A 15,435-nucleotide genomic window follows, 5' to 3' on the forward strand; every position below is an offset into this window, starting at 1 on the left:
TGCATCGAACAACGCAAGAGATCGAGTCATTTGCCAACTCAAGATGATCTAATCCTTTGCGTGAATAAAGATTGAAGATTACAATATTAATCTTTGCACTGATTCGTTACATCTTGTATAGATTGAAATGGATTCGTATTCAATAAACGAAACACAAGACAATGTCTTTTTCTCAGCAGTTTATTTAAACCTCGTGTTACAAGATAAGGCTTAGCAACAAGGCTTTGATCGTGCGCGTGCATTTGAGTTTCGGTATGTTGTGTACGTAATGTAATGAGTGTTCCGTGTGACAGAGTAAATAGATACGCGAATGTGTTTACAACAATCAAGAATGCATTCGGAAGGCGAGCGAGACAAATATGATTACAATACTATTTCGTTATCGATTTCTCTTACCCTTGTCAACTACACGAGTCCACCTACGCTTTTCAAAAGAGAACTTTGCACGTCATTTATTGAAAAATGTTTAAAAATCTTTTTAGGCGCGGCTTTAAAAAGAATCCGAAGAGAACCGATAGATCCGTAAAAATTCGTAACGTCCAAAAAATGCAAAAATACTCGAGAGAGATTTGTAGATTACATAAGAATTTAATACGTCAAATTAATATATTTTACATCTGTACGATACATTTTCTACAATTCTACTCATAAACGAACAAGTACAGTGCAAAAGTATTTTTGATCCGCGTACTTCCATGCATTTAACAAGCTCAAGTATACAGCGATATGCCAATCGGCGCGTGATCTATCTTGGTAAAACCGTATAATTATCGTCACTCACGCACTCCCGATTCCTTTTTCTCCCTCTCATCCACACGGACATGCATACACAGAGACAACTATGCCACCCTCTCTCTTACGCGATAATAATCCATTCCCTCTTTCGTTATAACACGTAGGTTACATCGATCGATTAGAAACGACATTGAAGACAATATGTACAGATTGATTACATATATATGTATAACTAAATTAATCATTAATTTAAACAACGAGTTAGTACCTTATAGCGAATATTACAGTGACATTATTATACCGAGCGGAACGATCGGGTCGGTGGTATCGCGTTCGATATTTATTTTTAATGAAAAATTTGCGCGTGTGTTCGCAGCTAATTAATCTATTTCAATGCATTGTCATGATGTTTACACATTGTGCACAAAGTTGATTAAAATACAACAATTGGTACTTAAATAATGCAATGTGAAAACAATTAGAGAAATAATCATTCTACATTAAAAATTATATCGATTCGATTAATTTTTGGAGAAAAAAAATCCTAATTTCTTATATTTATAAATTTTTCGATACATAGATACATTTCAATTACATAGTGACGTATTAAAACTATTAATTGAACTATTAATTGAATAATTATTTGCTTTCTAAAGCATAAAAGACGATGAATCGTTTTACAATGACCAGGCAGTAGCTAGTAACAACGAGATAGAACGTGAAATAATAAGATTCTCTTAAAAAAAAAAAAAAAAAAAAAAAAAAGATGAACACAGAATATAGTTTGTACCCGATCGTTCAGCGATGCACTCGAGCAAAAGTTTGGTCGAATTAATTAAAAGAGAACTTTTCTTTCGTGTATAAATATTTAAATAATCCAGTTAGATAGCCACGTTAAAGCGATGAACGGAAATCTTGGTGCGCATTACGATAAAAAAGTTATCCCGGCTCCCTTCGCATCATTTTCCACCGCGAGTCATCTTCAATGACTTAACAGTTACAAGACAATATATATTCGTCTTATTATATATTATATAAATCAACAATACCGTGTGTATGTGTGTCACATGTCACATCCATATAACGATTTAAATTTGTTTTACATCGTCATTAGAGTATCTTTCGCGCGACATAGTTTTAGTGCAGGTCTACATATTTATATAAATTTATATGTATTTTTTTTTTTAGAGCAACAAAGACGAAAGACATTCACGCGCATAAATTAATTTATCGCATTATGCGAAGCTTCTGATTTCTCCTCCGTAATCGAGCATCTCGTTTCGAATAACGTTCGCGTTAATTTCAAGATCCAAAGGATTCAAAGCATACGAAGATTCCCGAAGGAATCTAAAGATCCACTGCGGGTGGTATGATACCATATATGTACGTGTACAGACCATTTTACGGTGCTTCGAGACGCAGCGAGAAACTCACGCGCGATCATCGGCGTATTATCGTCTTCGTCATCGTCGTTGCCATCATCGTGGCGATCATCATCAATGTATGGCCCAGCCGATGGTATAATTGCGGGAAGCTCTTCCCATGCGGCGCAGGCGATCTGCCAAAAAGAAACATGCTCGAGGGAGCCATTACGATGGATGGTGTTCTAGAGGCTTGATGATCGACGCGAGGATTCTCCCCAAAGATCAGTTTAGAAGATCTTAAAACTCGACCGTATGCGATTCTTGTGGATTCACATACCTTCGTGCATTTTCGGATCAATAATTTAAATCAGATTTTTTTCAAATATTGTGCTCAAGAGAAATTTTGGGATCGTTGATCTCTGGATTGTTAAATCCTCGAATGCGTGGATCGTCGAGCGTGACGATCGGATAGATAGGCACTGTGGCGAGGTTATTTCACGTAACTTGAATTAATTTCAGTTTAATACAACCTTTTCAAGGATCTCTTCTTTCATTGATAAAGGTTGCAAGAAATATTATATAAAAGCAATTATTTCAAATTTATATTTCATTTTGTATTTATTTTGTAGATATTTTTAACAGGACGGCTCATCACGAAGCACTTGACAAATATGATGCAAATGACAATAACACAGGCTATCTCGAGACGCAATGTGTAATTTTCCGTAGACGTGTAAAAATTTCGTCGCAAAATGTTGTCGCAGACTACCGGTTGTTAAAGCTCTTAGAAAATAAATACAAGAATCTTAAGTAATTTGCATCATGAAGATCCTTCGGATGGGAGTAATCTACTGCTGCGCAGACTTTTCCCGGATTTCCCTTTTTTCTTTCTCATTACTGCGTGTCTCGCCAGTCGTAAAGCAAAAGTAATTAACGTGCGTACTACGTTAAGCCATTGCCATGGTGATAAAACGATTTACGCATCAGGTACTTGTAAAGATATACATATAAAGCCTGCCGCATTAATCCGCACGAAGAATATTACACTTTGATATATACGTGTATGCACGATCGTATATCAGGTATACACACGCGTTTCTCTTCAATGTGTGACGAATAATCTTGTAGTTGCCGCTGTAGAGGCAACAAATTTCGTGCCGGTGTTAATCTCCGTGCCGCGTGCACGTAAAACGGAAATTATATCATTTCAAATTATAACATTATACGTAATCACTCGCGCGATCGTTAAATCTCGTCGTACAGCGATTATGCTAATCACGGCGTTTATTAGCCACTCGATTATTTTCGGAATAATCGATTGTTGAATTCTCGAGGCGCGGTAATTTCTTTCCCTTTTATCGACGTTTTTATACATTTGCCAATAAGAATCGAGAGCTGTCATCGTACTTTGTATTTATAGCGATATTTTTATTCAAGACCGTGCTTCGTGATAAAAACAGGCACGCTCCTCCCGATAAATCGCGTCGAGTCTCGCGAACAAAATCGCGCCCGGTAGTAGCTTCCGATAGAAATCAGATTTATTGGCGCGGCGTGTTTCGCAATTTTTTGCCGATTAGGGAACGGCTGCGTCTGCCATACGGAGATAAACGATTCGCGCCCAAGAAAAGTTTCGACATTCGAATTGTGCGCAAGGGACGCTGTATTTATTCACCATTTCTCTCTGCGAAGGAGTTTATCGTTTTCCTTGCATTTCGGAGTGTCGACGCGACTCTATGTCAGCGTCGACACTCCATAACTGTGTAGCATGCGCGTTATTCGTTATCGGAGTATCGATGAAATCGAGCTACCCGCGGCAAGAAATGATCCACGGGAGGAAATCTCGCGGTTCCGCGCTAATAATAATGCAGCATCCGCGTCGGCTTTTCCCGGCGTGTACGACGACGTGTGTTAAGTAAACAACCGCATTCTGCATTTAATGGGGAATTAATTATCATGGAACGCGCGAGAGATGCCGGGCCAGAGCTTGTAACCGAGTTCCGCCTCGCCCGCGCCGCGATGAAAGCACGACGAGCCGTTGCAGTAATTTATTATTCCCGTAACGTCTCTACGCGCGAACCAAGCGTAATACGTTAGGGTGTAATTAGTCGAGCCGTCGGACAATTCCCTCCCGTAGCTTCCATCATCGTCGATTTTTCGGCAGCACCCGGATGCTCGCGCAGATTTTTCCCGACCGCCCCCAGCGCAGATAATTAAAAGCGGATGCGGCAAATACGATTAATTACGCCGTTAATCAACCTCGCGATTGGAGTGTGCGTGAGACACCAGAGGAATACAGTTTCGATACAGCAAATTTTTCAAGAGAGATGGAAGTTTGATTTAAAAATATCCATTCACTTTGGGATGGAAATTTTCTGATTGTTTTATGCGTAAATGAACATTTGTTATTACAATTTTGAGATTACATTAAATGCATCCGTTTGTCTCTTCTAAAGAAATAACTCATGTTCATTATTTCTGAAGCTTCAATTCCGCAGCTGGCTGTTTATCGCGACGTAATCGCGACAAATAAATTCTAACAATCACGAGCGAATCGAGATGCTATTACGAGCGATACTAAACTATTGGCGAGAAAAACAGACAACTCGGCAATCTTCCTCTTTCTCTAGATACGACGACATCTTCTCTATAGAACTAGTAAAAAAGTAGACGAAAAGAAACTCGCGGAGCTGCCGAGACAGTCACCGTCGAACTTTTCACGCTCGACTGACGCGTCCCTAGATTTCATCTTCCCTTGAAAATCCCAAAGTACTTCCATCATACTTTCTTGTTTCTATCTTTCCCGATTCGCTCCCTGTCCTTTTCATCTTCTCCCCTTTAATCGCAAAAAAACATCGCTACAACCTCCTTAGAAATGTCGCTGTCCCGTTTCTCCCCTTTTCCACGTCCCCGATGTTTTCTCCTCCCCGCTCCCGTCGGCGGTCTGTTTATCTGTTCCAGGATAATTCGGATCCGCCAATATAGAACAAGCCACTTCGTCAGAATTTAATGCACCGTAAAACGAGGCTTCATCCTCTTCGTCTTCTCTGTCTCCGCACTTTCGAAGTCGCGAATCCGCTTTATCATTATCGCTGAAGTTGCGCGCGCGTACGATTTTGGGGGAGACCCTCGTTCCCGAAGAAATCCATTCGCGGGATAGCCGAGATAAGTAAAGCCGACGAAAGCTTAGAACCCGTTTGATAGAGAAGCCGCATTCTCATCTCTTGATGAGTTTTACCTACTCGTGCGATATCCGTAATTTTTGACTGTCGTTATCGTTACGTCTGGAAATTTTATCGCCAAGAAAAAATACGTTTAAATAGTTTAAAAATTTATTGAAGTATAATTATAAAAGTATGTAAACTGGACATAAATATCTAGCTAAACTGAGTTGTAGTTACGTAATTTAATGAAATTTTAGTTTCAGAATTAAATATCGATTAAACTATTAAAATTTACAGATCTGATAACAGACAAGAAGATTGGATTTGGCTAAAATTTCTACGTGCGAAAAAATAAATCCGTACATTTAAATAGATTCATATCAAAAAGCTCACGATTCGCTCGAAACACGCGTATGACGGATAGTGCATAACTTTGTTTTGAAAAATTGGCAGACGGATACTGAACAAAAAACAAATGAAAAAACAAAGGGCTCGAAAAGAAAGAAACGGTGAAATGGAAGAATAGCGTCCGTCGATAGAAATTCGAGGCAATCTATTCGGTAATTGAAGCTTCCATTATTTTTCCGACAAAGCTGCGTACAACCAACCTTTTCGTCGGTTCTGTTGTTTCTCGTGTTTTCCTGCGTTCGGTAATTTTGCTATTATTTTTTTTTCTTTTTATGTAAATCAATATTTCTGAAATTGTATCTTGGAAAATTCGATTCTCTTTCTTAAAAAAAAAGAAGGAAGAAGAAATGAATGGTAAATATCCTAAATATGTGTGATGAGGATTTAAATTGAAAAATTGCGTCTATATATATAAAACTTTGTGTGCGCTATGATTTTAATAATAATATTGAGCCATTTGCATCTTTCACGACGAATAATTTCAATATATTTTTTTTCGTGCCTCGCCATAGTGCCGCATTATCCAATCCTCGGTTCCTTTCATTAAATCGCAACAAATTAGTAGTCTACTTGAACATCAGTAGTAATATCAGTACAAGAGTATGTTTCTCCATGCTCTCACGGTGCATTAAGTCATTAATTACTAACGTGAAATCCCGATGCTATCCTTGTACTAATTGTGCATAATGTGCTATTGGTTAACACATATCTCGTTAACACATTCCGCGTATGCAATATTCCAATTTAATGCAGGTATACATATAGATATAGTGATCGTGTTAATTATAGTTGACTACGGGAGATATAGTTGTGTTACGGTGTCTATGTCTTGGGGATGCAAACGTGTAAATTACATACAGGGCCAAGTCTAAAGAAATAATACCAGTTAATCAATGATGCATTTCTGAATAAAATATATAAGACTACCAAAAGTGCGGAATAAAGATATACACGATGTACATCATCCATGAGAGAACATCAGCTTTGCTGCAACGTATTGTATATTGTTTACTGTAACATCGTCTTAAACGCATATTATAAAGATACAAAATGTTAGAAATTTTTAATGCAGTGTGGAAAGAGTCGTAGAGCATGTGCATGTGTGTGAGATATTCGAATTTCGATATTCGTGTGTGAGATGAAATCGAACTAGTACACAGAGGGTGAAACTTACGAATTGCGACCCGCGTTTATCCGCGATAACGATTCCGCGTAATTCGAGCTATAACAACGGCTAATCGGGGCAGGCTTTAAAAAAGTCACGGTGCCTACAGCGTGCTAAGCATGCCATTATATCGGATAATATGCGGCCGACGAGCTTGCATGCGCTTTAATGCATGTCGGCGCAATCGCGACGAAATGAACCGGCCGGTCGGCACGAGACCGCGCGTAAAAGGGAGATCCGATAAAATGGGCTCCGAGTCTTGGTGAAAAATATTTATCGAGCGCCCGCCGCGCTCGAGATATTTCGGTCGTTATCGCGGGGCGGAAGAGTTACAGCGCGGACTCGCTCGTTCACCCCGTTCGATACGCAACGTCCGGTTTGCAACAGCCTGCAATAACAACGCGAGGTTGCGATTCTGGAAATTCGCGCGACAAGAGACCGCGGCATCAGGCGCGATTCTCCGTCACAAGTTTGTTATTTGACGAACACCGCGAATTATTATCGGTTGTTAAGAAAGTAACAACAGGGCCTTCCAGTTTGTAAGGTATAATATTTAGCAAGTAAATACGTGTCAGAAGTTTCAATGTTAGTTTTAACGACGAACTCTTTTCTACCGATTTGCAGAACAGCATACTTTCATCGCAACGTAGTTAATTAAGCTTTAATTAACAGAATATTTAATAATAAATAGCTGGGAACGCGACACTTTTTTTCGAAATTTTTCATAAGGGGAAAATTCTATCGTTAAAATTTAAATGATGATTCTCCGAGCAAGTGGAAACATAGTTGAATTAATGAGCGCGTTTAATAACAAATTCTCTGTTTATGATGCTTTCCAACAGAATAACGACTCGACCAAAAGAAATTAGAAGCTTCGTTCGCAAAATTTGCGGTACTTTTACGCGGACGCATTATCCAGGAATAGCGATTAATAATTCCGTATCATCGCGGCATCGGCGAAATTGTCCTGCCGTTTAATTTCGCAAATCGTACATCGCGATGTAATCAAGCCATAGGAGGAGGAAACGATACATATGTGTATTGCACAATTATATTAAAGCGTGCAGCGTTCTATACGGAGAAAACTCATGCAACGTGGGCGGCGAATATGTACAGCGTCGCTCAGAGGGATGTAAAACAGCAGGGGGAGGAAACGGCGAGTAAACGAGAAACGGAGAAATGCGATTAAGCGACAGTAGTCGGCGGAGTACGTTGCGTGTTGTTTCGATCTCGACGATTGCCATGCGCGACAACAAGTCCCCGCATCAACGGCGTGTAACCGATAAAATATCCTCTCCACAGTCGTTGATCCTATGCAAATTTCCTTCCCAGCGCCATCATCGCGCGGTCATTCCGAAAGATACTCAACGGTCGAGAGATAACGATATGTAAATAGAACAGTCACCGAGAAAATGTTTGATCGTCGCAAAGTTATAAATAATTCGCCAGCGACTCGATTAATCTGATTAGCTACGAATTTTAAATCAGTCTGAATTGGAAGAGATAATTTAGTGCTTTTCTTCCAAACTTGTTATAGAACGATCATTGAAATGAACATTGATCATCGTGCAATTTATCAATAATTCGCAATATCTGTATGTAATCCCCCGATTGTGAATAAAATTTCTTTAAATTGGAAGAAATAATTTTACGTCTCGTTCAAATTTATACAATGGTTACTAAGAATATCGATTATCATGTAAATTAATCAGGAATAAGTTCTGTGAATTTAAATTGAGTCTATATTTTAAGATACAATTTTTTACATTATTCTTCAATTTATTATAGAATAATCATTAAGAATATCGATCGTGCAATTTACTTAACGATTTACGAATGCATAAATTAATCGAATTAACTATAAATGAAATTTACAGTGACAGTCCAAATACGAAGGAACAATTCTTAGAGAGAGAAACTTTGTTTAAATTCATTATTACTATATAGCATCCTTTTTTTATTTGTAGTTATAAATATATTTGTCATACATCTTGAATTCTTTAAGAGAGTCAATCATCATTAAAAACTGGGAATCGAGACTCTCGAAAACGGAGAATTTTCGTAATTCGTTATATTGTGTACACACAGCAAATAGAATCAAATAATCTGGGCGTGCTGTTTGACATTTCGCCATCGCCGCCCTATTTTCGTTTGCGTTTCCTCGCGAGAGACACAATAATCATTTTGGCAAACGACAGGATAAGTAGGTTAAGCCTCGTAAGTGTTGACATAGGAGACAATAAGATCGGTCGATATGTGCGCGTGAAAGAGTATACATTCATAATATAATATATATATGTGTATATAGTGTATAATGTGTGCTTGTGTATTATATATATATATGTATATATATGTACAAAATAAAATACCTAGGCGAACGCCACTTCGCGTTAAGATGTTGCCACCCCGAGCCGGGACTGCCGTACTGCAACAGACACCCGAAACACTGTCATCATATGCGTTTAGCAACTAAAAAGAAAAATACTTTACCGATCCGATGCATGCCGGTAAAGAATATACAAGAAAATAAAAAAAAAAAACAAAACGTAACAAACATATCGCTCGACTTGCGGCGCATCCGAGAAACGCTTTGTCAATTATCTTTAATCCGATTTTTTTAATTAAAAAAAATCCTATCATAAAAGTTCAAGAGACATGTGTAAACAATCTCTTTTATTTTTATCGGACTTGTTATTGCATTAAATTCCCGTGGACAATCGCGGAATTATCATCGCGTATCAATTTCCCGAACGAAAAAAAGAGCACGCGATATCTCGTAATCTTTGTAGAACAATCGTCGGGCAATTTTCTCGTTTATCCGTGACGACGTGCAGGATCGATTGTTGCCGGACAAAAAGCACATTACATGATTAAAGGAACGTATTTCGAAACGCGATGCGTAGAGCGCGGTAATCCGCGCCGTAAAATAGTAATCTCGCCGCGTGGCAGAAATAACGCGCGGCGGAGACGTAAAACATCCCCTCGCGTGGATCACGCCGAGCGCGCGTCGCTTTTTAATTGTCTTTCGTTCTCGCTGTGGTCTCGCCAAATTGTTTCGCTCTATCGGGCGAAACGGCAGATTCCATCGCCGACACCGCAATTTTCTTTTTTATGCCGTTCGCGATTAAACGAGCGTCGATTTTTCTTTCTTTTTTTTTTTTTATCAACCCCGTTGTTATCAAACTCGAAAACTCGGTTTGAACGTATATATTCGCGTAGATTGTTAAAAAAATGTATACATTTTATTTAATACACATGTTTTTATATTTAAAATTAATGTTGAAACTGAAATACACGATATGCATTTTAGTTTAATACGCGTAACGACAATGCAATAATGATGGTCAAAAGTATCGTGTTTTATTTTTGTTTTATTTTGCGCACGTCTCGTATTCGCATTTTAGTCGAGCGACACATGGCATGCCTTAAAATATATATCAATCTCGCGAGCTGCTTTTGCATCAACGTTAAGAGTCCTGAAGATTTTACATACGATTACATTTTACACGGAAAAAATGCCAAAGAAAAAATTTCACAATTTATTCTCGTTTATTCGCCGATTTAATTTTCGTGTTAATTCATCGTCAACTCATAATTATTCCCGTATGTCTAGCAATATCGAGCGGAGATTTAAAGATCCCGTAAGTAATTTATCGAAGCTCGAGGCGCACTCGTCCCGATTACGTTCCATTAAATTTTTTGCTCCGTGCCTTTATAGGGATTAACAAAGAGGATTCCAAGTATCTAAAGATTTAATATGCATTACGAACGCGTAACAGCGACGAACTCGTACGTAAATGCAAAAAGCAGGTAAATAGCGAGAAGTGGTAAATTTTATGTATATCTCCGCTGTTAGTAAGAATTTTTCATAAAATTGGCAAAGACAGACACAACGACACAATATTGTTGTTAGTCATCAGACAGATACGAGAACCATTAATCTAATGCACGTGTCCTCCACAGATTTATTCTCAGGAGGAATATTTTTAGTCTACGTTGCGATAGAAAAAAACCGCAGTGAGCAGAAAAAACTACCTAACGGTTTAACGCAGCAAAAAAATAATCTTTCAGAGAAGCGCCAAAAGTCTCACCACTGACGTTGACATTTTTTATTAGGGAAATAAGACGGTAAGATGTATAACGCGAACAAAAAACGTCGATACGACCATCGTTCCTGCGAAATTTTGTGACGATATATCCATCGAACAGTTTAAATGAAAATCGTGAAAATTATTGTAATTATTCGCAATTAAATCTTCGGTCCCGAATAATCCGCGCGAAACTGCAGGATGATGGAAGGGAACGCGAGTTCAAAAATATAACATAAACGATACTGATAATAATATCAAATAAATATATACATTCTTCATGAATATACATATGATCTGAAATGTATACAATTCTAATAGGATAAACCATACACATTTTCATTCAGAGATTATACTGTTTTGAATTTTACCTAATGAAAATGAAACAAAAGCTTGTATAAATAGTTCTTATCGTCAGATTATGTTTTCTATTAAAATTAATGACAATATACCATTCTTGGCTAAAAATTCCGTTAAAAATTATATTATCTACATTTTTTTGAATGATAATTTGATTTTGAAAATGACATAACATAACGTAACGATTGCATTAATAAAATGTGTAATAATTTATATGGTTCACATTATTAAATTTATTTTACTCTCGAATGCAATGTAAGTCTTAAAATCTCTAAAGATACAAGTTAAAAGAGATTTTTTTGTAATCCTAAATAAATTCCACGCAATAAAATCCATCGGCATCAACAATTAACATTTCGTGTTACATGAAAGCATTGCGCAAGATATTATTTTAAAATGCCGTGCACACAATTCGCAATTAATATTAGCAATTTTGCGCCTGGTGCGAGCATTTGTAGACTCATTAACACGGGTCACGCCGTTAATCCCCGATGAAAGAGTAAATTGTTCTCTCACCTCAACGATTTGCATTTTAAAAATAACACCTCCGCGGTACGTGCGTTTTGTCATTACGATATATCCCGGCGCCGATCGAGGGTATCATAAAATTTCGCAGGGGATTAAAACCCAATAATACGCGTACAATACGAATATTTTCAAAACTAGAAAGTAAAACTGTAAAATTATATTAGGAAAAAAAAATTCACAAATTTGAAAATAAAATAAATGAAAATTCGAAGACTCAGTTCATAGACAAAACTCCAATTTTGAAATCAAAATTCAAAATACAAAAAAATAAGAAATATCATAACTGAAAAAAGTAATCCAAGGAATAATTATTTGTACAAAACCCGCGATTTTAAAGATTTCAAGGGTTCCGAGGACCGAATATGCTTTCACGTTTTCATAAAAATACCAAACATAAATTGCGAGATTTTTCATATGCATCCTAATTATTCCAAAAGATGACTATTCATCTCTTTCACGAGAAGGCTCGACTAGACTTGTTAGACAGACGTGCGCGTATAATTGAGCGGTGCTCGAGCAAAGAAAAAAAATCCCCGCGCGAATAGTTCAGACAACGATTCACTCAGTATCAGACGTCAGTCAGATTCGGTTTGCACCAACGTCGGCGTGTTAGGCTGTCTTCGAGTTGACGGGTTAATGTCGGCAGGATGTCACGCGAGGGGAATAAAGCTCCTAGGAACCTCGCTTCTGTGGAAATTAACGCGTCATGACTTCATTGCGTTTGATAGGATGCATCTAAACTCCATTGCATCGCAGGTGCGATGCAACGGTAATGATGGTGATGTGCGTACGTCAAAATACACGACGCTCTAGGAGTCACGCAACCCTCTTCAGCGAACAAAACCCGATTTAATACTGTGCGACTATAATTATGATAAATTTTATTTCTCGATATCACTGCACTAATTAGGCTGGAAAGAATATAATTTACATTGGAATGGTATAATTGCTTTTCAAAATGAAGCATCGAAATCGAACTTGACGAATCTATTCTCGCGAAAGTATAAAATGTTGCGAATCTGTACAGAATATATATCATGTCTCGACAACGATATGATGAATATTCTCTTTTCGATCGCGTCTAAACACACCGATTACGCTTCTTTTCGTGGCGCAACTTGTTTAATAAAAAGCATTAATTAGTAGAAGCTGTAAAAATAGCGTTGGCGTTGGTTAAGCTTTCCCGCGCGAAAGGGAAAGGTGCGACTTATTCTGCTGACAGTCTACCATACAACGGGTAGCTACCTTTCATTGAATCAAGGCAGGTTTCCTATGGTTCATGTTAAAGAATCGGAACTGTAGCCGCAACGATAGATCTTTCCGTACTGTTGGGAAAGAATATGTATCGTGAGTATATATATATATCGCAGTTTGTGTGGGCTTGCAGAGTCTACCATCGTGGATAGTACACGTTTACGATAAAAGAGATTTCACGGTACCAAATCTCGACTAGCAAGATAATCTTTTGATCAATATCAATATATATTATGTTTAATTATTTTTTAATTAATTGTAATGATTAGAAAAAAATTTACCAGAAACTTTAAGGGCGAAAGATTTGTATTGTTCAAAATATCTAGAATCGATTTACATATATTTTTTATAAATCAACATATTTTTTTTACAATCTTGCGAATCAAGATGGACATTGGCAGCTCGATATCGATATAACACGAGCGCGTCATGACGAACACCCATATACATATACATATGCGTCAAATAAATGTGACGTATAATGTAGAGTAGGGACCGGGGCGATCCATTAATCCTGCCTGAAAGATTTGACCAAGGAACCCTGAACTCGAATCATAAAAACCTAAACCCTTGTCATCTGTATGTCGCATGTATCATGATAGTATATTGAGATATTAGAAAGGAAGTGTGAGGTAGTTAAATTTAAAAAGAAAGTGGGACGAGATGCAAAAAAAAGAAAACAGAGTAAGGAAGAGTAATCAATAAGAGTGCCAATAATGCAAAATAAGATCGTGCGACAGATTGTTAAGGGATGAAATATTAGTTGCATTTATCATTTTATGTTGATATCTGTTTGATTCTGACAAATGTGGAGAATAAACTATTATTACATTCGTTTAGTATTGAGACAGATTCGGGAGACAATTGTTACACATGACTTTCGTCGTGAGAGAGGTTTTTCGAAATGCACATAAAATTACAAACAGTTTTATCTCTAATGATGAATCGGATATTGAAACTGAGATACCGAACATTCGGAAATGTCATTGATAGCTAAGAATAATCAAACTGATGCATCCTTTTGCATTTGTCATAAAAAATATTAAGTGTTATTAAGAAACTATTAAATTCAAGGTTCTTTAATGTTAAAATTTTACTGAAACGTTATCATTACGAATTAATACGAGTACAAGGATCAAAGTAAGTATTTCGAACAAGTTATCAAAATCGTATGGGAAAAGACAAGCTCACTTTTGATAATAAAACTACTCACTGCGCTGCAATAGCGCTACGCTCTATTTTTTAAGTCATCTGCGGGAACAACCTTGAAAGTTGAAGGGCCAGTAGAAATCGCTAGAAACTTAGCTTGAGCCTCCACACGACGGACTAGTCAAATAAATAATCAATTAAAATTATAGTCATTCAATCGAAGTCATTCGCTTGAATTGGGAATAAATTTTCGACAAATTCGATAAAACAATACAAAAGTTTTGTCATTTTTATATTTTTAAAAAATATTTTTGAAGGATTTCTGCTTTGGTCTCTACAATAGCGATGCATGCCATAATTGGAGAATAAGAAGATATAATTCTAAGAGATTTGCACGCGCGGGAATTTAAGAATTTACAAATTCATTTGCATGTTTTGCTAGGAAATCAAGTCTATCGTGACACGATAATTCAGATATCACTTGTTACTTTCTGTAATATTAATGTTAGATTTAGAAAGCAAGAAGCAATAAATTAAAAATGCAATGAAGCATATCAGTCATGAAAGCGTCCCGATGTTTCGTCTTATTAAATAATAAGATCGTAAAAAAGCAGTACTTTTTAACATCGATCAAGCACGAATTTAATCGTTAATTGAATTATTAAAGCGTTTAATTAAATATGAAAACTGGTCGACAGATTCATACCAAATTAAACTATTCTAATCTTCGTTTCTCCATGTTTCGCTGAAAATTGAAACAGACAGATCATAGTCTGATCAGTTTGTGTTACTTGCACAATTTTTTTATCTATCTCTTTAATAACAAGGAAATGCGCGAAATAAAATAGATTTTTGAAGGAGTAATAAAGAAAAAGCAGATGATAAAGACAGAAAGTATAAAACATGACATAAGAGGCTTGATACGTTATTGAGAGGGAGAAAAAAGCATTTATTAAATAAAATTTAAATGTTAAAGAAGAATAGTCATTCCTATATATAGTTTTACTTTTATATCTTTAAATGGTAAAGGTTTGGGGAAAAATACTATGTCAGAAAGTTCTATAAAGTGCATAGAGATGGGACGAGGAGCTTATAATTACCTCTATGTCCCTAGCTAAAAAAATAATGAATGAATATAGCAGGATGAATAGATGAAATGATGAAATGTGCTACAGTAAAGCGCTACATGAGACTACGAAGCAGATTCAGAAGGATTAGAAGCA

General features: G+C 36.9%; 1 protein-coding gene across 10 annotated transcripts in view; it reads right to left on the bottom strand.

The window, feature by feature from the left end:
• Positions 1 to 162: 162 nt before the first annotated feature.
• Positions 163 to 15,435, bottom strand: part of LOC105255288 (tropomodulin) — a 45,377-nt gene continuing 30,104 nt past the window's right edge. For 5 of the 10 annotated variants that reach the window (XM_011264477.3, XM_011264479.3, XM_011264484.3 and 2 more), the window contains exons 9-10: positions 14,277 to 14,389; positions 163 to 2,293 (exon numbers count right to left, since the gene is read on the bottom strand). In XM_011264477.3, the coding sequence (XP_011262779.1) occupies positions 14,292 to 14,389 (98 nt within the window). In that variant the 3' untranslated portion in view covers positions 163 to 2,293; positions 14,277 to 14,291. Of the gene's footprint in view, positions 2,294 to 9,202; positions 9,259 to 13,054; positions 13,135 to 14,276; positions 14,390 to 15,435 lie in introns of all 10 variants that reach the window. The other 5 variants (XR_003123253.1, XR_889513.3, XM_011264481.3 and 2 more) reach the window with 5 other exon arrangements.

The sequence above is a fragment of the Camponotus floridanus genome, unplaced genomic scaffold, assembly GCF_003227725.1.
Source record: "Camponotus floridanus strain SB8 unplaced genomic scaffold, Cflo_v7.5 scaffold43, whole genome shotgun sequence".
Taxonomy (NCBI): domain Eukaryota; kingdom Metazoa; phylum Arthropoda; class Insecta; order Hymenoptera; family Formicidae; genus Camponotus; species Camponotus floridanus.